The sequence below is a fragment of the Lathamus discolor genome, chromosome 10, assembly GCF_037157495.1.
Source record: "Lathamus discolor isolate bLatDis1 chromosome 10, bLatDis1.hap1, whole genome shotgun sequence".
Taxonomy (NCBI): Eukaryota; Metazoa; Chordata; class Aves; order Psittaciformes; family Psittacidae; genus Lathamus; species Lathamus discolor.
This window is the reverse complement of record NC_088893.1, coordinates 3,679,843-3,706,940: the sequence shown is the minus strand read 5'-3', so window position 1 is coordinate 3,706,940 and position 27,098 is coordinate 3,679,843. Positions and strand designations below refer to the sequence as shown.

The window sequence follows — 27,098 nt, the reverse complement described above, 5'->3', positions numbered from 1 at the left end:
TAAAATGGTATTTTCATTTTGTAAAAGTACTAATGAAAAAGAGCAATTAACCTTAAATCCAAAGGCAATGTGTTAAACAGTCTCTCATAGGGTAAAGGATGTAGCCACATAGAAAATCATTTCTGGAAAGATGGAAGGAGCAGCAACAGTTTTCCTGGAAAAATCATGACATAGATTCTTTTGACCAAGATAGCCATTCTGGTTTATGCAGAAGTCTGTCACACTGCTCAGAAAGTCAGTTTGTCTGAGGCCGCTTTGGACTTATTCAATATAAAATCCATCCAGAGGTCTGGTTCCACCTACACACAGAATAATAATGGTCTTTAGATTTGGTAGGATAGGGAGAATAATACTCTTTTGCTGTAATGTTTTAGCAATGGGGCCAAGTAAATTCTGTCTGCATGCTGCAGCCCACATATCTTGCTCTCAGACAGCAGTACTGTTGTTTTTTCCCCTTGGGATTTATTCCCCATCGTTGGCATGCATGCAGTCAGACGCTTTTCATAAAAGGTGGCTATAGTGGTGCTGGCTGAACGCTTCTTTCTGGACTCTGCAGTCCTATGGTCTGATCCGTATCACCTTTGTGACGTGTAACTCTTACTAGGGACTCTCACCTCCTGTGGTAATGGGGTACTAACAAACTACATGGCTGGGTTGCTGCTACGTAGAATCCTACTTGAGATGGCGTATTTTTCATTCAGCAGTTTCTAGCTAACGTTTTAAACACTCATTCCACTAAAATACATTTCCCCCCATAGATTGTAGTACATTCATAATATTTGTATGATAGTATTAAAATGCCGTCTTTGCCTTCCTCAGTTCCACTTGGGGCTTTTCCAGGTCCCTTTGCTGGTTATTAGTTGCATTCAGTTACAGCTTTCTTGCTTTTGTATTTCCCCTTGACTCAAGATTTCTTTATAAGCTCAATTGGACTCGCCAGGAACCCTTTGACTGACAAACTGTTGTACAGCAAACACACAGCTGTTACTCTAATGTGGTTATTAAAGGTGCCCTACATTTCACCGTGGTTTGTATTAATTAAAGATCTTTTACTCAACCTTTCTTTCTTCATTAACATGGGTAGGCAGAACCTTCTCTGACAAAGCTGCCAACAAGTCCTAGATTTGTTTTTGTTGATAAAAACCTATCACAAACCTTAAAATAATCATCGTATGACACTAATTTTCCCTTGCTGCTGACTTCTGCCATGCATGACTTGGAAGTCTGTTGTGTTGCTTCCTTACACCTCTCCCCACCGTGTATTATCCTGAAGGCTGTCATTGCAAGAATGTCTTTTATTAAATAAAGGAATTTAGAAAAGCTTGAAATCCGTATCCCAGCCTTGGTTTTCCATAACTTCATAAAATAGGTAGCTAGAGTGTTCAGAATGCAATTCATTTTTCTCTAAATCCTCTTGTTCAGTGTGGAGCTGACATCAGCAGCCAAATTGACAGAGGTGAAATGAGTTACACAAAATTGAAGCTGAGGAATACAGACTGTGTGTTGAATGTCATAAAAGATTCTCTGCTTACAAAGTGGTTCTCTTGTGTTGTTCAGAAGAGAAGTGAACGGTGTATGTTATAGAGAAACACATGAGAATAAACACGGCAAAGTTTTGTATGAATACTTGAGAAGAAAAAGTCATTAAGCACCTGGAGGCATTTACTGCAAAATACCCGAACAAACATGGCTTGATGGTTTGCTGGTAAATGAGCAGTATGTCATTTCACTGCATTGGAACAGCATCCGCAGTAAAAGGAGAAGGCTGCATTTATTTGGAAAGGGTGAGAGAAAACACATGCAAGACAAATAGGGAAGAGTGTGAATACAGAATGGACTTGACCTTGGATGGGTGCGGGTAGGGCTCACCTCCAAACTAGTAGGAGACAGAGCCTCCACAAAATCCATTGCTCTGATCAGACTTGATCGCAGCACTGCAGGCAGTGCCTGTCAGGCTGACTGACAGCTCAGCCCATCAAGACTGCAAAGTAAAGACCTGTGAAATCCAAAGCTTCCAACTGTGCCTGGGAGAGTCACTGCACTGCAGCTGGTGGGAGCTGGGAAGGGTGCTGTGAGAAACACTTGCCACAGCAGCAGATTTCACTCAGCATGTGGTTTAGGATATTGTTGGCTGAGGACACTGGGCTGGATGGATCTGAGCTCTGGCACTGTCTGCCCATTCTCAGTGTTTGGCTGGTTTGATGCTGGGGAAAGCACAGCTTTCCTGCACTTGCAGATGTGGGGCACTGGGATGATGGCATCGCTAGCCCTGGCTGTGGTGTTTCAAACAGTATTTGCTTCAACGTCCTGTGGGGCAGGTCCACTTGATGCATCCCAGTACTGGTGAGTGATCAGTAACTCCCTGTCAATCTCTTGCCCAGCTCACTACGCTTTTCCACTGTTCCTTCTTCAGAATGAAGTTTTCATGCTGTGCATCCATTTCAGACTGATCTGCTTGTTATTTTTTTATTTATTTCTTGCTGCAAACAAGGCTGTGTTTTAGGATATTAATTCCAGACAGCTTTTGTCTGAGCATTTTGCACACCTTGAAGCAGCAGTGCAGGGACTTGACTTTTGCCTTTGTGTTTTGTAGAACTTTGTGTAAGACCTTCCTGAATGGAAGTCGGGAACAGCCCCCCAAGTGCTGGTCCTCCTGCTGCTGTCTGCTCTGGAGTGAGCGGTGCAGGGGTGTCCTGGGTTCAGCTGTAGCAGTCATTTTTCTCCTTCTTAGTAGCTGGTGCAGTGCTGTGTGTTCAGCTTTAGTCTGCGAACAATGCTGATCTCCCTCTGGGATCCCTCCGAGGCGGGGGGAGAGAAGAAAGGGAGGGGCATGAGCAAGTGGCTGCATCATGGTTCTGAGTTACCAGCTGTGCTTAAACCACAGCATACACTGTGGTGAGCAGGCTCCTGGGCTGCGGGGCAGTGACCGCTGGCGCTAGCCCTGGCACTGGATGCTGCTTTTCTGAAGGACATTCAGGTTGTGGAAGAAAAGGATTTGATGAATTGCTAGTGCTAAGGGCTGGATTGTGGGCTTGGACAGACACCTGAGAGAATGAAGACTGGTCTGGCCCGATACAGAAACTCTTCGGAAGGGGCAGCTGACCTCACATGAGGAAAAACCAAATCGTATGATGAGAAAGACTGGGGACAGAGGAAATCAAGACAGGTTGATAAGTGTTACATGCCTGAGAAAGTGAGGAATACTTAGCGCTGAGGCCTGAGGTTGCTGCTAGTGAGCCTGGTTCACCAGCTCGACAGGCTGGGCTATGGGGATATCGTGAGAGGCTGAGACACCGGGTGGCATGAATGAGGATGGCCAGGCTGTGGGACCAGGACAGAGGCGCACAAGTGAACTCGAAGCTGAAGTGTCTCTTCCCACCAGGAAACACGAATCTTCCAGAACCTTCCTGCCTTGTCACAGGATACTGGCGAAACCCAACAGCAATTTGTGTATCTCTGTGCACTAGTGACCATGTGCAGAGATTAAGTATTAGACTACACACAATTCACTGTTTTAACCACTGATATTCCAGTTAGACACCAAGGCCAAGCTGTACTTTTGTTACACATGAGTTTCCTTGTGATGGAATTAGTTATTTCAACTTTTGGTTTTGGATTCACTAAATTAAATATATTATTAAAAAGAAGAAGTATATAAAAGAAGAACGACTATGCCAGAGTGAATGTTTGTAGCTACAGTCTTCATTCAGTGCTTTTGTATGTATTTGTTGTACTAAGCACTGTTATTACAGCATAGTCTCATGTTGCTGTTAAAAGACTGGACTCGTTTCTTGTTGTCTAGGGATGCATCAGGGTTGTGTGGCAGAGGAGCCTGTGTGTATGGGATCTGTTTGTTTGTTGCAGAAACAGGAGCATTCCCCAGTGGGGGCTGTGGGAAGCTAATCCCGGGAATGCTGTTCAGAGGGTTGGGATGTATGTTCTTGCCAGTGGTTTTATGAGTTGACTCTGGGCAAGTGACTTGCCCAGACTTTCGTGGGTGGTCACTAGTGATGTAATCCCGGGTTCTGGCTGACTCAGCTGAGACATTCAGAAGCGCTGAGGACTCGCAGCTGCAGCAGAAGTCAATAGGAACTGCGCTTTGAACACGTTGTGCTGTGCAGCACTAATTAGTTTGGAGTGCCAAGTCCCAGTCATCTGCAGACTTATAAATCAAACTCCAAAATCTAAAGTATATCCTTAGATCTTAAAGCTGATCGTAGATTTCCAGCCTGTGTTTTTTCATATGAAGCTTGTTTTTTCACTGTTACTTAACCTTTACAATACTGTCTGATGAGATTAGGAGAAATGTGCTTGTATAAAGCAAGAGTAATGATGGATAGGATGTATCTAAATCAGAAATGGGGACCTTTTATTTAAATACTGATTTAATTACTCCAGACAAAGAAGATGACAGTCCCTCAAAGAAAAGTGCTGCTTAGGCACCCATATCTGGGGAGTTAATAACTAGTTTCCCATCTGTCTTCCGAGCAGAGTGAAACAGGATGGCAACCCATCCACCAGCATCTAGGTTTGGCTTAAGGTCAATTTTGAGTCACTTGTTCTACATCGGTTTAGTTTATCATTCTCACTATTGATAGCTGAATTGGTGACTGATAGTTTTGTGAGGAGTGCTGGATTTTGGTGCACGATTTCTACTCTTAGGAAAAATGATGGCGTTTATCCACTAAGCAGTGAATCTAATGCACTTAAGTGTTGGTTTTCTCATGGTTTTGTCAAAATGAAAACCAACTATTCTTCAAGAGAGTAATTTTGCAGCGTAATGTTCTGTTCATTCCACCTTTAATTAATGCTTTCCTGACGCATTTACTACTTAGAGAAGTGCTATTATGAGGGTACCACTCTGTTGTGCATTGTTGTGAACAGACCTGTAGATAGACGAGTTTGTTGCTTTTGGTGCTTTAGTGATTCTCTTGGGAAGAAATTACCTTTTTTGTACCTGTAGGAGTCCGGGTTGTAGGAGAGCTGGGACAAATCTTGATGAAGCTTCTGTGATTTGAAGAAGTTGACCAACAAATCCAGGGCATTTAAATCACTGGTATTTTCAAAATCAATTTTCCAGATTACAATAAAGGCAGAAAGGCTGTTATAAAACAATTGATCACTGGTAACTCTATTTATTATAGTAAAATTAATTCTTTCTTACATAAATTATAAATTAACTGCACCATAACAATTTCATGTATATTTACAACTGGCTGTGAAATCCTCAGCTTCTTAAAGGCAAAGGCTTATTATTTTTTCAGGACTATAGGTGTGCGGAAGCTGTAAACTTTGGGGATAGAGGAATAACAGTTGTGCATTGAGTGTTGTTCTTTCTCTTACAAGAAGATGATAATCATTTTCTCAGGCTTCCAGTAAATACTGTAGCTGAAGCTAGCACAGTAATAAATGCTCCACAACTGCCTCCGATGGCAAGTTCTTTGCCTGGGGAATCAGGTTGGCTTCTGTAGTTGAATCCTATAATATGATTTTCATTCACTGTTGTAAATTGGCTCTGGACAGCTTCACATGTCAAACTTGACTACTACTTTCTGGATCTCACTAGGCAGACTGTGTCATTCACTCCTGGCCTTCAATATAAAAAAAGAGGTTTCTATTGTTGAGCCAAAAATATGTGGATAATCTTCTATTCTATGAGGGCAAGACACAAAAATAATAAAGGAAATAGTTTACATTGAGAGTCAGTAGAGAAAATATAAATATATGGGAAATGTTAAGAATAAAAGTGTTTTCTGTGCTGAGACAGATTGAGGGAAATGGGAAGCTGTTTCCCAGCTTTAGAAGCCAGCAGTAACCACAGGGGTTTCTGCTGTAGGGCCCAAGCGGGATTTATTTCTTGTATCTTTCCTTGTAAAATTAAGTGTCACTAATGTCATCTATAGGCATACGATGCACATTTTCATTTTGGCACTATCATTTTTTACTTCTTTTCTCCTCTGCTGTGAGATTTCTTTAAAACAAGCAACAAGTGATGTGCAGGTGAGTTTGACTGTGCAGGAGTTAGGAACCTTACCAGGTTTGGGAGTGTTGGGTTTTTTGGACTGAGGTTTTTGAGTGTGTGTGTGTTCTTTTTCTCCTGAGAGATCACTTCAGTCCAGCAGGAACATAGATTTAGCCTTGTTAATGCAAATGAATGAAATGGACAAAAAGGCAGAGATCTTTTTTTATCTAATGCAAGTATCACTCAAAGTCCCTGTTTTCCCCCACAAACAGTTGTGCCATGGCAGTGAGATGCAGCTCAGGCACAAGCAGCATGCTTGGTGCATGCCTGCATCCCCTCTCTGGGATGAAGGAAGAAAGGTAAATGAATGAGACTTGCAGGAGAAGTAACAATGAAAGGTGGTGAGAAGGGCTAAAAGTTCCAGTCGGGAATGTGGAGTATCACAGTGGTAGATGGAAAACTTGATGTCTGGCAGTGTATTATTGCATTCTGGCTGCTTATGTTGATAGAGACATTGGTGTTTGTCAGATGTTTTGTGAAGTACCAGCATACAGGTTTCTCTCTCTGGTGTCTTCCTGTTTGTCTGTACAGCATTTGATGTCAGATTCACCTACCACAGTGAAGCTGGTGGATTCATAATGTGACTGCCATTGCACAATCAGCATTTACCAACAGATAGCCTGACCAAGTGCTCAACTACAGAGTTATGTCAGCTTAAACTAAACACACTGTGGCATGTCAGGAAATCCAGTATCACTGGCACGACTTCTAGGTGAACACCGGTATCAGGAAATGTATCAAAGTATCTTGTTTCATTCTGAAAGATGTCTTTGGGTGAGCAGAATTACCTCTGTGGCATTATATATATATTTATTTATTTTGAAAAGTCACTTCATTCTTGATAGCATTTTGTCTATCAAAGATCTGCCCTTAGGTGAATGCTTAAGAAGCAGTCCTTTTTAACAGCTCGACAGGTAGACCCTGGAAATCACCACCAAACGTCAGGATATGAAGCGAAACTCTAGCTGTCACCTTGTCTTAATATAAGCAGAGAGTTTACTGGCTCTCAGCTCTCCAGTTCCTAAGGCAGACTCACTGAGAGGGATTTATAATACATATTATTAATTTTATTTGGAAGTCATTCAGGTACTGTGATGAAAGGCAGCAGTATAAAAGTCTTGGAGAGCCGTATGTGTTTAGGGGGTTTGTAGTGGTGGTAAAGTCTTTGGCTCAGGTAGGTTGAAAGCTTTAGCTGTCTGTTAAAACAAGCTGAATACCCTGCCACCCCAGTGTACTTTGGTGTCTGCCTGTCAGCCAACTGAAGCATGAGAGACAGAGCCACAAAAAGGCTGTTCTTTGGCAATGTAGGTCCCTAAACACATTCTGAAGCAACAGGACTGCAGATTTTTGCCTTGCACTTTGCAGAGCAGCACCCCATGCAGTGCTGCAGTGCTGTGGTGTAAAGGGTGATGACTGTGGCTTCTGCATCTTTCACTACAGCATAGGCTGTGGGTTCGGGCTTTGTAAAAGCAGGGCAGGATTCCTTCCTTCCCAGCATGGATGCATCCTACCCAGGGCTGTCTTTGGGTAAATACTTCAGTCCAGCTACCTGAACCTGTTGTGAGTGTTAAGAATAAAGCTTGTATTTCAAATAAAGTGGCAGGAAAGGGGTCAGGACAGGGATCAAATCTAGCCCATATTGGTAGTAAGACAACCAGATTTTAAGTGTGGTATTTTCCTCTTAAATGCTGAAAATATACCTGTGACTTGTCTCTGTCAGATTCCAAAATGTAAAATAAGATACATAGATGAGATAAATGTGAACTAATGATCCGAAAAGCTTTTATAATCCAGTCATTCTCACTCCTTGGGCAAGGAGGAACAGTCTCTTGATTGATATGTGCTCTAGACATTTCTTCCTTCCTAATATAAATGGCTATCCCCAGCCCTGGGCTTTGTCACTGTGAGGGATGCAAGTGCTAATTTCCCCCAGACAGTCCTTAGCCAGCTCTCTGCAAATCCCTGCTAATGGGGCAGGAGAGAAGGAAGGGTTTGCCCTTCCAAGCAACCTTCACACAGGTTGTGTGCATCCTGCCAGAGCAGAGTGTGCTGCAGTTACTGCTGCACACTGAGCTTATCTTGTGCTTTCTCTCTGTCAGAGATTGCTTTTGGTTATTGGCTGCCTGAGTGATGCGAGCCCTAGAGAGTCCTGGCCATGGGAGTAGAACGACGTGATCCAAGGAGCCATCCGGCTCATTCACTCGCTCCTAGCAGGGAAGTTCATGACTGCCCAATGCAGAGGGACATTTCTGGCACGTCTCAGCCGAGAGCTTGCTGGCACTGGTAATAGAGCATGGCTGTCTCATTTGTAGGCTCTATTCACCTGACAGCCAAGAATTATCAGTACTGATGCTTCAGTCTCTTTCTCTTTCTCTGCAAGCGAGTGATTTGTCTATGTTATGGGTAGGTAAGCTTGACAAAACATTACACATTAGCAGCTGAGACAGTGTTTGAAATGGGAAAATTGCTAGCAAACTGCACCATTAGAGACCCAAATAACAAATTCTTTCTTTCCCTCAATGAAAGAGAGATAGTTAAGGTCCAAATTAATTTGTCTGTCTCCCCACTCTGCAGGGGGAATCACTTTTCAAGACAAATGGCTTCTTCACTCCTGAGAGGGAGCTGCCTCTATTAAGGCTGCATTAAGCAGAGTTTAGTCCTTTGTGTTTTGGCATCCTGGGTGTGAGCAGTACAGTCACTAGATGAGGAGGTGATGAAAAGGTTTGTACCTCAGTGAACTTCAGGATGTACTAGCATGGGAATTTGAGTGCTTATTCTTTACTCTGGGGTAGTCTTTCAGATTTAACTGCATAGTTTCCCCCTATATGTTTTACTATTTCGTTTTTCCAAGAAGTTTACTTTTTGCTGTCATTGCTGCAAAGTCATTTCAAGAGAGTGGGAAGGAGGATGACTTTATCCCGTCTAGCATCACATTATTACAAGAAAAATGCATCTGGATCCATTGGACCCTCATATGTCCCAATCTCTAATAATATATGAGAGAAGAGAAAGGAAATTGTTCTTGTCCTTTGATGTTGTCAAAGACTAAAATAAAGCTTCAAGAGGCAGGCAGCATTGCTGTGTGTCACAAGGGGGGAGATGATAGACTTCGGTTCATCTGAGTGATACAGCAGGCACAGTGAAATGGGTAACTGAAAGGAGGAGCAAAAGCCCCTGAGAGGTTTGGACATGGCCAGAGGATTTCATCCATTTTGTGAATTCTATTTATCTATCTTTTAACTAGATCTTATTATGAAATACCGGAGGAGGATTTTGTCAAGTTGTAATAAATCTTGAATGTGATGGTTCAAACGATCAAAATTTAGCCTTGTAGAGCTGTGTCTGTTGTACTCAGGTGTGTTTTACAATTCTTTTATAGTGTATTCTGGTGATACACAAAAAAATGAACTCACCGATGCTGCTTTGCACAAGCACAGGTGGGTTTATAGCATATGACAGCACTTCAGAGTATGCAGGGCTAGACCATGAAATACCGTTTTCCAGGGGTCATATTCTAGGTAAATGAGGTAATTTCTCTGAAATAAAAGGTGGCTGTAAAAGTTAGATTAGGTTTTCACTAAAACAATCACATTACTAGGTAAGAGCTGTTCTTCACTTGATTTGAAAGATGACACCTCTAGCAGCAGTTTCCCATTATGTTGTGAATAACACTGGTTAATAATTAAGCCTTCGTCACCTTGAAATTACCAGCACCCTTTCTGGCAAAAGCTAGTGTTTCCTCGGGGTCTTTAAGCCTGTCTTTCAGATGTCATTTATGAGCCCAGATGAAGTGAAAGCACAAGGTATTAATACAAATAGTTTGTTTTCTACTGTCTCAGTTGCGTAACTGTATTGTGGTTTTCAGCCAATGCCTGCCAATATAACAAGCATTTATGGGTCAGATAAGTACTTCATACTTTTAAAATACCTGATAATTTAATGTTGCACTTTATCTAATGCTCCAAGACCAACTCTATTTTGTGCCCAAGCTGGAATCCACCTGCAAACACACCCTGATGAGGGCACACAGTACTGCTTGTTGCATCTCTGGTAGCATCTGCAAGATGCAGTGTGCTGAGCATAATGCGTTATGTATAGTGTTTAGTCCTTCATTTACAGACAGCTTCCATAAGGAAATGTGAGCTGCTAAGGTGAAAATACAGTAGCAGATGACCACATCTTTGTCCATTGATTCCTGTACAGGCCATCTGCTGCAAATTGTGTAGGAAAGGGTGAAGAATCCGGTTCCTCCTCAGAAGGTGGCTTTCTGAAACAATTATTCCTGTATTCCTCTCCACCTGCTCTAGAAAGTTCATTTTTTCTTATTACTCAGGATCTGTGGTATTCCAATTTTGGTGGCTTTTGCCTGTGAGTCACTAAAATATCCTTGGAATTTTCATTGATTACAGAAAAGGGGCCGTGTTTCCTGCCTGCCACTAGAACTGACTTTCCCTGTAAGAACTGCTATGCTGTGTCCATGTGCAGTCTGTGTGATCCCCCGGCTTCCATCACCAAGTAAAGGGGATTGGACAGGCATGGCCCTCCTTTGTTCCTAGAAGTCTCTGCATAGAAATACGTAGGAAGAGTTAAACACCAAACTGGCAAGCTGACAAAAAGCCTTTATGGGAAGAGTATGTGTACTGCTAATTCTGGTGACAAACACCCAATAGTAGCGTGCTGAAGCTTACAGCAATTTGCATGTCACTGTGGACTTGCCAGAAATGAAGCATGTTATATTTAGACCAACTGGAAGGGAAATCTCAGGCACTAATTCAAATCACAAAACAAGGAATAGAATTAACTCTGGTCACAACCTTGAAAATAGAATGCTACAGAAATAAAAGAGTGTGTGCACGCAGACTGCACAAGTTGGCTGTGCAAGTGTCACAATATTCAGGATTTAAATGGCTTCCTGGATTATAACTGAGCTGGCAAAATACCTCATTTTCAAGGGGAGTTTTCTTTTGTCTATTGAAAGCACAGATCAACAGGAGAGGCTGTGCGACAGGGGTTGATGGGCCTTACACATTCTCTCTACGTTATTCCCAAGTCCTTTAAAACCCATGATTTACTTCTCCCTGCATCTCATTTTATCTCTGTTCTTGGATTTAAAATTTCTTCTCTCCTCTGCCTTGCTGCTGCAGCTCTAAATGACTGGAGTGATTCATTCTATCATTTTAGTATGTTGTTGTGTTTCAATTCTAAACCATTTCCAACCGCAGATTTTTTGCTATTTAAACTGTTTCTTTTTATGACATCTTTGGGAAAAATACACAATGTTTGAATAGTAACTAAGAGCCAGGTAAAATCCAATTTTGCTCTCAATTCCAACTCCGATTGTGGAATTCCAGCTGCCAGGGTCATTTGACTTCATTGTATGGGGATCCAGTTTTACATTTCTAATTGAGATGATTGTTTTGGGTTCATCTGAGGCAAAGATAGTCCTTTTAGCAGGAATTTGGGGAACTTGCTGACAAAGACTTGAAAATACTTCTGGGAAGGAGTAGAAATTAATCTTAGTGGCTACTGTATGTGCTATCTTAAAGCTGCTATGTTTTATGTTAGTGGTGCATGCATTTATGATACTTCATAAAGACGACTTTCAAAACAAAGCTCAGAAATGAAAACAGCAGCATTTTAATGTAGTCTGGACCATATTTTAGAACACCCTCAGTATTTGGAAGTTAAAATAGGAAGATACAGTCCTTTTTGCTCTGCTTTAACATAGACTTTTCCCCCCTCCTTAAAAATCTGGATTCTTATATCATGGATTTCTGCTTTATTTTTCAGCATATTCCCACAGATTGTTGCTCCTGAGTTGCTCTGATAGTATTATTAATCTACTTATTAAGCTGTCGCAATATAGGATAGCTTTTAGTTGAGATAACTGAGTTCTATTTACAATAGCTAGTCAAGAAAAACATCTGCATTTGCTACCTTAGCTTTGATTAAGTAGTGATAAAATACACCTACCATTTTTTATTAATTCCATGAGCTTTAAAGGTGCAATGTCTATAACCCGTGTCTGTTTTCTGGACAGATTTAGTGTAGTCAATGAGATTATTTTATTGTCAAAGTTATTTTCTCAGTATTTTCTCCATTTAGTGACTTTCAAAAGAAAAGGCTGTTTCTTATTAAAACTCTATAAAATTGGTTTATATTTATATAAAACTTGCTATCATGTTTAATGTCATTCCTGTCCTACAATTGTGTAGTTAACATGTATATTCCTTTGTTTGTTTTCAGACGTTTGGAACAAAACCTCATCAAAATCATTCCCCCTGGAGCTTTTACCCAGTACAAGAAGCTAAAGAGAATGTAAGTTTTAATAAGACCAACATGCAAGAGCGATCATGAATCTTCTTGCTTCAAGTTCAGTATCTTTATTTTAGAAACATATTGACAATTTCTATGTTGAAATCACTGGGGATTGCAGAAATAATCTCTTCCAAGTGTAAGCAACAATGGAATTTGGTTCAGGATGCCTAGCAGTGCATGAAAGCCTTAATAATGCTTAATTTCATTTCCCATTATAAATTATGTGAGCTAATTAGCTGTTAGTCTGTTCAAACTTCAAATCTGCTTCCTCAGAAAAGACTTTAAGTTCTATTTATTTCCTCATTCATCCTGGTTTCTGCACCACTTCAGTTTAGCTGACCCCAGTTACAGCAGGAGTGCCTGTTCTTTCAGAGTAGTCACGGTTTTTTGTAGTGCATTTGATATCTTGATGTTGAAATGGTTTGGCTGTTTAGAAGAAAGACACTTGCTGGAGCCTGTTTTCTCTGTTTCTGAATCAGCAGCAGAGACCCAGACAATTCTTTTGTCATTAGCTCTCGTGTTTTCTGTTTGGATTTAAATAAAACAATCCTGATTTGTAGCAGTGCTCTCACGCAGATAACCTGGTCATTCCCCCTGTAGGCCTTTCTTTTCATTTTTAAGTGATATCTGAGAGATGTTGTGACAGTAGTACAGTGATGCAGACAGTGGTAAAACAAGTTATTCCCACTTCACCAGAGTATCAAGTTAATGATGGGTACCACTGGACTAGTAGTTTCCAGAAGTCATTCAGGCTTTGGTAGCTCAGTGCTAAGACTGCTAAAAGGGTGCCATTACAGTTCTTGTTTTCTGACGTGAGCAATACTTACTGGATTTAAGAAACTGTCAGCTTAGTTCACTGAAGACCCTATCTATTCTATGATTCTATGATTATCAGGTAGCTAATGCTTTTGGAAACTGAAATGATCTTGCGCTGTATTTTTGGAATTAAGGGTAAAATTACTGTGTTTGCCAGTCCAAACTTACCAAGTTCTTAGAGCTGGAGAGCTGTAAATATAGATCTTAATATTTAACAGGCCAAATCATCAATCTTACAGAGTCTCTATTCTTCTGTCTCACTTTCAATATAGCTGTATGTATTTTTAAAGAAGTACTGTATTAGATAGCAAGACAGTAATTTCAGTGACAAATGATGGATCCCTTTTCAGTGACCTAACTTGTAACTTTTTCATTATTGAAGTCACTACTTAGTTCTTTCTGAGGTATGACTAATTTTAGATTTTGGCAATGTTTTACCATCCTTTCATTTTTCATGATTGGTGAACTCTGGTTTTATGGGAATTGACAAAAAAAAAAAAGTTCTTTAACTTGACTGGCTGCTCAGCCCAATGCAGCGCTTACTGTGTGGAATGATTAATGTTAGAATTTCACAGCAGAATTCCATTAGCAAGTTGTGTTAACAGCTTTCTGGAGTACAATTGGCTACTCATTGAGATCTGAACTTGAAATTAAGTAATAAGTTACTGTGCCAGAGCATCTGTATCAAAGCTTAGTTGATATGACAGCATTTTGGGGAAGAACTTGGGATAGATGCCTAGGCTGCAGAATGTCCCATAACAAACATGATGCTTTGCCATTTGACTATTGACCTGTCTCCTTGTTAAAGTTTCATTCCTGCTGGACAGTGAAGCTCTAAAGGGACATCACACAAGTTTAATTAAGGTCATTTATTTCACTATTTGAAGAGACTATTGACATCCTCTTTACAGTGTGCAAGATTCCTTGTGGTTTCAAGACAGAAATATACTTCAGTCAAAAAACCACCTCTTCAAGCAAGAGAGTTATTCTTCCTTGTCCTTACAGAGGAAGGACATGTTTGGAATCACCGAAGTCGTCAGCCTTTTTTAATTTCTGTCACTTTGATTTCAATGAGCAGTGCAATAGCATGAGGAGTATTGATTGAATTCACTGATGCCCTACCCAGGGTACAAGTGAGGAACATTATTTTTGTTGTTGTTATTATTATTAACTATTACATGTAATAATATTTTAATAGAATTTAGAGGATAGTACTGGGAATTGTATTGTATTTTTCTCCTTCCAGTGAATAAATATGCAAGAATGCTAGGTATAATGGACTGCTCACTTGCAGCACTCTCAGTATTTTGATACTGAGTATTTACTGCAAGATTATGCAGTTTTCTGTGCTTAAATAATTGGATAACTGAGAATAATGTTTAGGTAAGAGCCAGTTGTCCAAGATAAGCTTTGTATGACTTCATATTAATAGGTCAAGATGATAGCAGAAGGTGTATTTATATTAATTCAAGTGTTGCATTTGCATCTAGCTGAATTTGCTGTTTAGAATGTCTCTTCAGTAGCTTCCAGGGTGGAAAAGTTACTTTGGGGACTGGGTTTTAGCAAAGGAGCTGTAATCTTTTGAGTACTGGATTTCATCATGATTGCCCATATCTTCTCACACAACTAATTACATGAAGTTCAAAGAATCTGTCTCAGCAGGAACATTTGATGCCTATAGGATTTAAATATGCAGTTGAAGTATATCATCTGGGATGATGGTTCCCCTGATTTTGTTGTGAATGTAGCAGGTCCTAGCTCTGTGCTCAGTTGTTCAAGGGCTTCAGCAGTTTGAGGGGCTTGAGGGAGACACATCCCAGCTCCGGAGACAGAAGTTGGCATTATGGCATGGAGTATCAGCAGTAGCAGTAAGTTTTTTTCCTTCTTAGTAGCTGGTGCAAGTGCTGTGTTTTTGGCTTTCGTCCGGGGAACAGTGCTGATAACACCGATGTTTTTAGTTGGTGCTCAGTAATGTTTGGTCTGACCAAGGACTTTCTGAGCCTCACGCTCTGCCAGGGAGGAGGGGAAGCTGGGAAGAAGCAGAGACAGGACACCTGACCCAAACTGACCAAAGAAGTATTCCATAGCACAGCACGTCATGCCCACTGTATAAACTGGGGGCAGTTACCCGAAAGGGCTATATCACTGCTCAGTCAGGCTGGGTATCGGTTGGTGGGTGGTGAGCGGTTGTATTCTCTTCCCTTGTTATTTCCCTTATCATTATTATTACTGGTGGTAGCAGTAGTGATTTGTGTTAAACCTTAGTTACTGGACTGCTCTTATCTCAACTCGTGGGAGTTGCACTCTTGATTCTCCTCCCCATCCCTTCGGGGCGGGGAGGGGAGTGTGTGAGCGAACAGCTGCGTGGTTTCTGAGTGACAGACTGGGCTTAAACCACGACATCTACATAGCAGCTGTGCTTGTACCATAGTTCGCTAACTTCTAACCTAAGAGTTCCAAAGTTTATGTCACCACCTCCCATTTTGTCTTTGCTTTTTTGAGGCTTTTAACTAGCAGGTTTGTAACACAAGACTAAGAGCCAAGTACATAGAGCCAATTTGAAAGAAGTGGTTGTACCTCTTCAGCTCTGACGTTTGTAGTGGCATTTCATATTGTCAGATTAATTTAACCATATATTAGCAGAAAATACATTGAGATTTCACAATCTTCTCAGTAGCTCTCTGGCATTGCTACTTTTGTTAAGCAGCTCCTAAAAACTAAACCACAGTTGACACGGATTTTTGCTGAGTACTCTTATCAAATGAGAACAGCCCATTTTACATGTTAGAGATAATCAAGTAATCTGTTTCTAATATGTTAATCGACAAAAAGAATATTTATCCAATAGTTTTCCATTTGGCTGTATCTAAAAATTAATCTCTTTTGTTTCACAAACAGAACAGTTATGTTCTGTTTGCCTTTTACAGTAAAGACATTTAAGCCATACAGTCATATGTTACACAGTGACTCACAGGGTACCTCTTCTCCCCTGGTGCAAAGTCAAAACCAATTTATGTCCCTACGTGGGAACTGAGCACAGCCACCCTCCAAGTTGTGTTCAACAACCTTTTGGAAGATCTCTACTGTGCTGTCAGAGGTGCAGGGAGACTAGAATGGGGTGACTAATGTTTTCCCTGCCTGGGTGGAATCCTGGTAAGTTTATTACATTTCCAGCTCAAGAGCCACATTTCTGCTGAGTGATTTAAAGATACCCTAAGCCATGAAGATGAGCCGTATGTGATCTAAATTGACTTAGTTGTGCAGGTTAGAAAAACCTATATCTCTTTCTCTTGATGTAAATCAAGCACAGAATAGGATGATCTTACCAAAGCAGACCCAAAGAAGGAAACAAAAGTACAACGACTTAATTGACTCCCTTTGCCTCAGTCAAGTCAGAAGGAGATGGAGCCTCCTTATCCAACAGCAGTGGAGCTTGGGCTCTAATGGAAAGGAAATAATGTGTCTAATTATCTTCTAATGCTGATTGTAGTACATCTGCATGAACTGAGTGAGTGTCATCACCCAGCATGGCATTTATGCACATTCAGGCACCGTTAGTTATACACTCATTAGCATCCGGACATGGGGAGAGACAAAGGATGGGAATGTTGAAATGTAGCAAATCAAAAAACAGTGCTGAAATACTTGTTTCAAAACCGAGATGCCCTTTTTCAAATGCTTGTCATTGTTCAGCAACTCATGATTTCATGTGATTGTAATAGGTTTTAATATGTTCCTCAGTAGATAGTGCAGATTCACATCAGACTTCTGCTTACTTAAGAATTACTAGATAAAAAGCAGCAAATGCTACCAGGCACTAACCAAGTTTCACAAAACCCTGCATAAAAATAAATATTCCTACTTTAACTGTCACAAATTCGGCTGCTGTGAATTGAGCTGAAGAACCAGAAAGCTTCATTGAATGCTGTCCTCGTAGGCATGATGTTGTAATAGAAAACATCAGTAGACTGCATATAGTTGTTTTGCAGGCTTTATGAAAGAAGCAAACCTAATAAAAGGATGGGAAGAAAATCCCACTTTATGTGGCTGGATTTGAAAACAGGTAGAGGACTTCAGAAAAGTTTTAACCAACAGTATTTGTAGCTCAAAATACATATAGAATGGAAAACCTTCCCACTTTTGATTTCTAACTCCTTGCTCAAGTGATGTTTATTTACAGTCTGACTGGGATCCTTAGCACGAGCCCCAGTGGAAATAACAGTGAACATGTACATGAAATACTGTATGACTCCAGCTTCAGCTGTCAGGGTAAAGGTTTGATACTACTGGTACAAGCTGATACCAACTGTCAGTGAATGTAATGAGGTGGCTGGAAGTTATGTCTGTAGCTAAGCACCTGGTTGAACTGATTGGCAGAAAGATTGGATTGCAGTGACAGCTGTAATAGGAACCATAGAATCAACAAGGTTAGAAAAGACCTTCAAGATCATCAAGTCCAACCATTCCCCAGCACTGCCAAGCCACCACTAACCCATGTCACTGAGGGCCTCATCTACATGGTGTGTGAGCATTTCCAGGGTGACTCCAGCACTGCCCTGGGCAGCCTGTTCCAATGCCTGAGCACACTCTGGGGAAGAAATTGTTCCTCACCTCTGTCTAAACCTCCCCTGGCTGTTTCCTCTTTCCTGTCAGTTGTTAACTGGGAGGGGACACCAGCTACTTCCTGGCTCCATCCTCCTTTCAAGTAGCGGTAGAGGCACTCAATTCTGAGCCTCTGGTCCCAAGTGTAATAAATTTGGCTCCATGTATAAAGAAATTGTGGCATAATCTGTATTTGCCTTTGTATAGGTGGTTGGTTGTAATTAAAATTGACAGGTATTTTCCAAACCAGGAACACACTTTCCCTTGAAAATGGCAATCTGAGAGTATCTGAAAACTCTAGTGAGACCTGGCAGTGCTGGGTCAACCCTCTTCCTTCCTGCCTCACCAGATCTAGGTCATGGTAGACTTTTGTGCTGCGTGTTTTCTCTAGGCCATTAAAAACGAAAGAGCTGCAGTGCCAAAGTACTCAGTGGCACTGGTGCCTGCTTTGGATTTGGAGCCTGAGTATTTTATTTCCATCCTCTTTCCTATTGCTGTTAAACAGAGATGGTGTGGGAAAAGGAAGTCTTACCTCAGAAGTATTTTCTCATCCTAAGAATTATTGATAATGTTTTATATAGATTGGGCCTAGCTCTCAGTGGAATTTTCTAGAGTTTTGATGGGAATTTTGTTTGAAAATACCACATTTCTGGTATTTATGCTGAATATTTTCATCTTTACATCTCATTTATGACAAAGTTTCTTCTTGTAGACAAACAGTCTGGCTGCCACAAAAGCCATTACCCTGGCACCTACACTATGCTCATGCCATTAATCGCATCATCTTCCTTAATGCATGTCCTGCCAGTACATTTCAGCTATTTGAACCTTTCCTCACCTTACCTGTCATTTCACTTACAATCAAAATATGATTCTGTACTGTTATAAAGTAGTCTTCCATTCCTGCCATCCAACATCAGACAACCTTTATGCTTTGTCACAGGCTGCTCCTCATACTTAAGGGCCATCCCACAGAGTCACAATGAGATCTCCATTATTAATAGCTCTTAAGATGGTTTTATCAACTTCACCATTGTTCTTCAAAGCTCTTTATAAAGCTCTTTGTCTCAATGTCCATATAATGAAAGACCTGACTAACGGGGGAGCTGCTTATTGATTGAGGCTGTTGTACTGACTGGTTTTCTTATAGGTCCTGCAACTCACCTATCTGTGTCCTTATGTAGTTCATAATTCCTCCAACATAATATGATAGTTTAATTCTGGGTTTGTATCAGGTACCTTCTTCCAGTAAACTACAGCTGAAATGTTTTCATCAAAATCCTGTTTATAATTTGTTTTGTTTCATTCTCCCTTCTCTTTGCAGAGACATCAGCAAGAATCAAATCTCTGACATTGCGCCTGATGCATTCAAAGGCTTGAAGTCTCTCATTTCACTGTAAGTAGAAAATAGAACTGAATGGGCATTTGGGGAGAGCTTGCATGTAAGGGAAATAAAGATGGTAATGTGCTGTCTGCGAGAACTTACGTTTCTGTGTGCAGTTGCCAGCTTATGTGAAGTATCTGATCTTTTACAAATGAAACACTGGTCACAAAGGTTAGGAAGAACTGTTTACACATCTCTAGTAAGTTCTTTTGTGGATGAACACCCCAAGGTTACTGATTTGTTCACTTCTTCAAATCAGTGCTTCGGTTGATACGCTGTACATGTGCACCTGCAGGCTAATCCATGGCCCCCAAGTCATCATGGCACACAAAACCCTCTTAGTAGCTCAGACACTGTTTGGCGGTGTTCATCAGGGAGGAGTTAGGAGGAATTCTTCCTTGCTTAATTTTTCTCCTGTGTTAAAGACCTGAGATTGCACTTTTTTGTGAATTTTTTATTTGGTTTTATTGGGTTTTGGGTTTGGGTTTTTTTCAAGCTAGTGATGGAAAAACCTAAGCCCTTAAGAAAATGTTTCTATTTCTTAGCTGTAATTACTACTTTATTAAGCTGGAAGAGGACTAAAATATGACTCCATACAAAAGATAAAAGGAAGGCAGGATCTCTTGACAACCATTCCTTTCTCTTTATAGAACACAGAAACTGTTTTAGTACCAAGTTGAATTTAAATGCAGCTATATTTCAACCTAGCTACCCATAGCACTATTAAAACAGTGGAGCTTTTAATGGGTAAAAGGAGCAATGCAAGGTCAGAAGCTGCATATGGAGAATGAAGTAGAATAGAGTGTTAGAAAGAGCCCCAGGTTAAGCGAAGAGGGTAAGCTCAACTGGAATAATATTTGCCTGCATTAGTAGTAAAGACAGTTTTAAAACATTTAGTTCATTAATATTCATGTAGCACAGTTTTATTTTTAAGGATGTAGTTTATTTCTAAAAGCTGCAGTAATTTTATTCTCTGAATACTGGAAAACTCAAACCCCCTATATAACTTGTTGACTAGTGCTAATATTAGAAGTTCATTCAGTACTACACTTATATGTTGCAGTACACTCTGAGCCAGATTGCAGAAGGATGGGCCTTTTTTTGTGCCCTGAATCCAGCTGGGAGAATGCCAGAAATATATATTAAGTGTTGCTAGCCTTTGTTGAGTAGTCAGGGCAGTGTTATTCAACATGCTGTGGAAATGGTCAAATCCCCCAATGCTGCCTGGAAACAATTCAGTAAGAGAATGACATTTACTGAGCACTACAGTTCTGGCTTAGTATGAAACTACTGCTGACGTTGCAATGCTACAGCTTTCTGGTATTGGCAAACCTTCTGGCTAGGAGCAAGCTGGACAGGCAAGACATTTCTACTGCTTGACTTGCCAATGCAGAAGTTATTCAGCTTTAGCTGTAGCTAATTCAGATACTCCCAGGTGGCCTCAGGAGAGGGACAGAACACGTCAGAATGGACAGAGAGGAAATGAGAATATAAACTGGGTGGGAATTTATAGTGTTTTGACTTGCATACAGAAGCAAGTGAAACGACTGTGTATTCTCTGCCCAGTCATCCAAAATTATATTTTAAGTAAATGATGTTTGAATATGTTTATATCCAAGTGGGTAATATAGTGCTGAAGCTAATGGTAGGAATTTCCAAGGGGGAAAAGAGAGGGGAGAGAGACGAGACGCAGCACAGGAAAGGTATTGCCTCTGAGCAGTCTTTCCTTTGTTCAGTGTTTGCCTCAGTTTCTTCCCTCTGCAGCCACACAAAGCTGGTGTAACACAGTCTGTTTCTCCTTTGTCTGTCAGACTGGTTTCTAGGACAGTATTGACTCCAGCCTTGAAACTGTCAGCCTCCTCCTCTAGGTTCAGTTGTCCACGGTGCTTGCCATTGGCTTTTACTTTCTTTGACAGGTTTTACTCTTGCTGTTCATTGCAAGTAGGTCTTACAAGTGTTTTCCCTGTGACTGATTGACAAGAGTTAGTTTCATGAGCTGTCACCCAGACCTCTGGCAGGTTTTTCCCTGCTGGTCACTTGTGTAGGTGTTCCAGTTTCTGAACCCTAGATATCGTCATGGAGCAAGATTATCTGCTCTTCTGTAGAAGCTGGGTTTCTCTGAAGAAACCTCTGCCAGGTTTCTACTTCTGAAAAGCAGAGGATCTTCTTTCATCTGATCTCTGCTCTAACCACCAGTGCAGTTCTGTCAACCTTAGAAAGACAAGTAAGTGCCAGAGAAGATGACTCCTTTGAAGTGCTAGCCCTCCCAATGAAACTGCCTAAGGGGAAAGAGCAAGGAGGCAGAAATGAAGTAAGAGGGTTTGCTTACCTGTGTTTTCTCTTTTAAGCGGCTCAGTCTTTTTGGTGCCTGAGGCCCCAGTACCTTTAGTCAGCTGCATGCCCTGAAGGAAGGCTGCTCTGCATACAATGCTTCAGCTCAGTGGAGAGAAACTGTTATTTTTCATGTATGTAAGTCAAATGTGACTGGTGGCATACATTTTAATGAGGCACCATTGAGGTTTCATCTCTGCCAGAGCAGCTGGACTTCTCAGCTAGCTGAGTTAAAATACAAAGAAAGGAGAGGAAAATGCTAATGCACAAATGGAAGTAAGCAACTTGGTCTTCGTTAAAAATGAAGTACTGCTGTAGTGCCTAAAATCCGCGCCTTTCCCTCCCTCATTATTCCCATTTTCTGCTCCTCCCTTTACTCCCTGCTCTCATGCAATTGCAGTGCTCCCTATGGGTCTAGGAGAGTGAAAGTGCTTCTCTGGAAGACAGCCAACATTGTTAGTCTGGCTGGCTAATGGAGCCCTATGTATAGTGGGTTGCTGCTCCACTTTCTTCTGAAGCGAACTTAGGGTAGTGTTTCCAGGCAGAACTATTTCTCAGAGTGCTCTGCCTATTGTACCTATGAAGTCAGACGGCTGCACCAGTTCAGAGAGCTTCTTTTTAACATCTCTAATCCGAGCCCCAGGCAGGCAGCAGACCTCCCTGTGTGGTGGATCCGGTCGACAAATGGGCCCTTCTGTTCCCCTCAGAAGGGAGTCACCCACCACAATTACTCTTCTTTTCTTCTTGGTTGGGGAAGTTCTGAGGCATGTGGGTGAGTGACTAGCCCTACTACCCACTGCTGGTTTTTCAGGTTGGCAGTGACGAAATTATTACGAGGAACGTAAGGGCAATGAAGAGAGACTACAGGGCCCTGGGACGGCTGGTTAAAGGGTCTGGAGCGCAAGTGGTGTTTGCCTCCATACCTGTTGCAAGCGAGGGTGAAGGGATATATAAGAAGACTCTGCAGGTTAATGTATGGCTACGTGACTGGTGCCAAAGGCAGGGGTTTGGGTTTTTCAGTCACGGGCTGCTGTATGGGACACCTGGTTTGCTGGTGACAGGCGGGATACACCAGTCCCAGAGAAAAAAAAGGGTTTTGGGGCAGGAGTTAGCAGGGCTTATTGACAGGGCTTTAAACTAGTTAGGAAGGGGGGAGGGGATTTAACTGGGCCTGTTGGGGACAAGCCCAAGAGGAACATGCTAGGGATTGAAGGATGGCGGGCTAAGGAGGACTATCAATCTCTTGTTTCACTTGTGGGAAAGGATAGCTCTTTAGACCCTGTCCCGCAGGGGAAAAAAGGTACTAGGACTGGCTCCCTGAAATGCCTGTACACCAATGCACGCAGCATGGGGAATAAACAGGAGGAGTTAGAAGTCTGTGTGCGGGCTAAAGGTTATGATCTAGTGGCGATTACAGAGACATGGTGGGACAGTTCACATGACTGGAATGTGGTCATGGATGGCTATGTCCTTTTTAGGAAAGATAGGTCAGCGAAGCGAGGTGGTGGAGTTGCTCTTTACGTGAGAGAGCAACTAGAATGTATTGAGTTCTGTCCGGGGTCGGATGAGGAGCAAGTGGAATGTCTGTGGGTACGAATCAAGGGGCTGACTGGCACGGGTGATACAGTTGTGGGGGTCTATTACAGACCTCCTGATCAGCACGAAGGAGTTGATGAGGCTTTCTACAGGCAACTGGAAGTAGCCTCGCGACTACATGCCTTAGTCGTCGTGGGGGACTTTAATTACCCCGATATTTGCTGGAAGACTCACACAGCCAGTCATTCACAGTCTAGGAGGTTCCTCGAGTGCATTGATGATAATTTCTTAATGCAAATGGTGGACGTACCAACTAGGGGAGCAGCGCTGCTAGATTTAGTACTCGCCAACAAGGAGGGTTTGGTCGAAGTGGTGACGGTCAATGGCAGCCTTGGCTGCAGTGACCATGAGATGGTGGAGTTTAGGATCCTGTGTGGGAGGAATAGAATACCTAGCAAAGCCACAGTTCTGGATTTCCGAAGGGCCAACTTTGGCCTCTTCAGTCAACTGCTAAGGGAAGTCTCATGGGAAAGTGTACTAGGCGGTAAAGGGGCTCAAGATAGTTGGTTAGCATTCAAGGACCGCTTCTTCCAAGCTCAGGATCGGAGCATCCCAATGAGTAGGAAGTCAAGTAAGGGATCTAGGAGACCGGCGTGGTTAAACAAGGAGCTGCTGGGCAAACTCAAGTGGAAAAGGAGAATCTATGGATTATGGAAGGAGGGGCTGGCCACTTGGGAGGAATATAGGACAGTTGTTAGAGGATGTAGGGAGGCAATTAGGACAGCTAAGGCCTCCTTGGAACTCAATCTTGCTAGTCGGGTTAAAGACAATAGAAAGGGCTTCTTCAAATACATAGCAAATAAAACTAAAACAAGAGGCAATATAGGCCCACTGCTGAACGAAGTGGGTACCCTGGAGACAGAGGATATAAAGAAGGCAGAGGTGCTGAATGCCTTCTTTGCCTCTGTCTTTACTCCTGCAGACTCTCCCCGAGGGCCCCGGATTTCTATAGCCCCAGAAGGAGTCAGGACAAAGGAGGAGTTTGCTTTGGTAGATGAGGATTGGGTTAGGGATCAGCTATGCAAACTGGACATCTGTAAATCGATGGGTCCGGATGGAATGCACCCACGGGTGCTGAGGGAGCTGGCGGAGGTCATTGCTAGGCCACTTTCCATCATCTTTGGTAAGTCGTGGGAAATGGGCGAGGTGCCTGAGGATTGGCGGATGGCAAAGGTCACACCAATCTATAAGAAGGGCAAGAAGGAGGACCCGGGTAATTATAGACCGGTCAGCCTTACCTCCATCCCTGGAAAGATGATGGAACAACTTATTCTTGACTCCATCACTAGGCATATCAAGGATGAGGGGGTCATTAAGAACAGCCAACATGGTTTTATGAGGGGGAAGTCATGTATGACCAACCTTATAGCCTTCTATGAGGAAGTGACTAGGTGGAGGGATGATGGTAGAGCGGTAGATGTGGTTTTTCTTGATTTCAGTAAGGCATTTGATACTGTCTCCCACAGCATCCTCATAGATAAGCTGAGGAAGTGTGGGCTTGACGATCAAGTAGTGAGGTGGATCGAGAACTGGTTGAAAGGAAGAAGGCAGAGAGTTGTGGTCAATGGCGCAGAATCTAGCTGGAGGTCTGTGACTAGTGGAGTTCCTCAGGGGTCGGTGCTGGGACCGGTGCTGTTTAATATTTTCATCAATGACCTGGATGAGGGAACTGAGTGCACCCTCAGCAAGTTTGCTGATGACACAAAACTGGGAGGAGTGGCTGACACACCAGAGGACTGTGCTGCCATTCAGCGAGACCTGGACAGGCTGGAGAGTTGGGCGGGGAGAAACTTGATGAAATTTAACAAGGGCAAGTGTAGAGTCTTGCATCTGGGGAAGAACAACCCCATGTACCAGTACAGGTTGGGGGTTGATCTGCTGGAAAGTAGTGAAGGGGAAAGGGACCTGGGGGTCCTGGTGGATAGGAGGATGACCATGAGCCAGCAATGTGCTCTTGTGGCCAAGAAGGCAAATGGCATCTTAGGGTGCATTAGAAAGGGAGTGGTTAGTAGGTCAAGAGAGGTTCTCCTCCCCCTCTACTCAGCCTTGGTGAGGCCGCATCTGGAATATTGCGTCCAGTTCTGGGCCCCTCTGTTCAAGAAGGACAGGGAATTGCTTGAAGGAGTCCAGCGCAGAGCCACAAAGATGATTAAGGGAGTGGAACATCTCCCTTATGAGGAGAGGCTGAGGGAGCTGGGTCTCTTTAGCTTGCAAAAGAGGAGACTGAGGGGTGACCTCATCAGTGTTTACAAATATGTGAAGGGTAGGTGTCAGGATGATGGAGCTAGGCTTTTTTCAGTGATATCCAGTGATAGGACAAGGGGCAATGGGTGTAAACTGGAACATAGGAAGTTCCACGTTAACATCAGGAAGAACTTCTTTACTGTAAGAGTGACAGAGCACTGGAACAGGCTGCCCAGGGGGGTTGTGGAGTCTCCTACACTGGAGATATTCAAGGCCCGCCTGGACAAGTTCCTGTGTGATGTACTGTAGGTTACCCTGCTCTTGCAGGGGGGTTGGACTAGATGATCTTTTTAGGTCCCTTCCAACCCTTGGGATTCTGTGATTCTGTGATTCTGTGAAGGGATGGAAGAAAAAGTTGTGTTTTCAAAGCACAGGAATGTTTATTACAGAAGCAGTTCCCCCGAAATGTATAAAACTTTAATCTTTTAAAAGTGCAAAGTGATCCATATGCTAGCAGGTCATAAGTTTTTATTTTAAATCTATGTATTTTCTGTAACAGGAAATCCACCTATGGGAGTCAAACAGGTCACAGAATCTTAACACTTTAAATAAGCCATTTCTACCTTAAGTTTTCTCTGCATTTAGCGAGAGAAAGGCAACCTTGTTCTTGTAAGGACTTAGGACATCTCCATTTCTCACACTCAGGGGAAAAGAAGTTAAGAAGTTGTCTTCTCCGTGCCCCATTTTTCAGTGGGATCAGTGGGATTTTGTTCCCTATTCATATAAGGACTGTGCGAGCAAGGAACTTCTGCTTCATTTTTCTTAGAAGTATTTGGGCTTTTTTCTTTTTCTTCTTTTTTTTTTTTTTTTTTTTTCCTAAGGAACTGGAATCATTCTTCTTTAAGAACATATTTTCTTCTTCCAGGAGTTTTCTGGCCTTTCCTTTTCACCTTATTGTGTCACATGAAGTGGCACTGTGAGTCATGGTCAGCTCTGGGGCTGAGGATTTAGTTCTGCTACAGTGTCCAAAGTTCCCTTTCTATATTTAGGTACTAGGGCTTAGACCCTTAGCGTATTTTTGGTATGGAGGAAACTTCAAACCTGCTTACAGACCACACTGAAGGTACAGTAAGATCCAGGCTGGTTTTGAGTTTTGGAGAGCTTAGTGGAGAATGGAGGGAGTTGTTGGGAAAAGGGTCCTTAGTGTTAAAGATGCCCCTGTGGGATCTGGGAGGAAGAAGTTATGTTGCATGATTCTAGTGACTCTGTTGGACAAATAAACTGCTTGTCTATAGCAAAGCCTCCCCACTTGAAAAAGCAGAAGTATTTCTCTGTTTCAAAGAGGTGATACAAGGGTGTATATATTAAAGGCTGTGAGAGGCAGTGATAGTGCAGTGCTCGGGACCATATGAAATATTCAAACTGAGAAACGTAGAATTATTTTAATCTAAAAATGACAATAGGCAGCACAGATGTGAGAGAGCCATGGTAGTGTAGCCATGGCTTTTGTGTTGGAGGGATTAGTCTTGCTGTCCAATCCTTCTTTCCGCATAAATATGAGAGCAAATAATTCCCTTGCTTTGAGAAGTGTGGCAGAATTGGTTGGTTGCAAAAGAATGTGTTATCTTCATTCTGAGCAAAACTTTGAGAAATGCTCTACTGCTAGTACCTGGTTGTCATGGTTTAAGTCCAGTCAGTAATTCAGAAAAACCACACAGCCGTTCACTCACTCCTCCCCTTTTCTCCCCCTGCTCCTGGAGGGATGGGGACGAGAATGGGAAGAATGTAACTCCCACGGGTTGAGATAAGAGCAGTCCAGTAACTAAGGTATAACACAAATCACTG

General features: G+C 42.2%; 1 protein-coding gene across 2 annotated transcripts in view; it reads left to right on the top strand.

Moving 5' to 3' along the window:
• SLIT3 (slit guidance ligand 3) overlaps positions 1 to 27,098 on the top strand; it is a 533,501-nt gene that overhangs the window by 336,485 nt on the left and 169,918 nt on the right. For both annotated transcript variants that reach the window (XM_065690971.1, XM_065690970.1), the window contains 2 exons: positions 12,269 to 12,340; positions 19,083 to 19,154. In XM_065690971.1, coding sequence (XP_065547043.1) covers positions 12,269 to 12,340; positions 19,083 to 19,154 — 144 coding nt within the window. The remainder of the gene's footprint in view (positions 1 to 12,268; positions 12,341 to 19,082; positions 19,155 to 27,098) is intronic.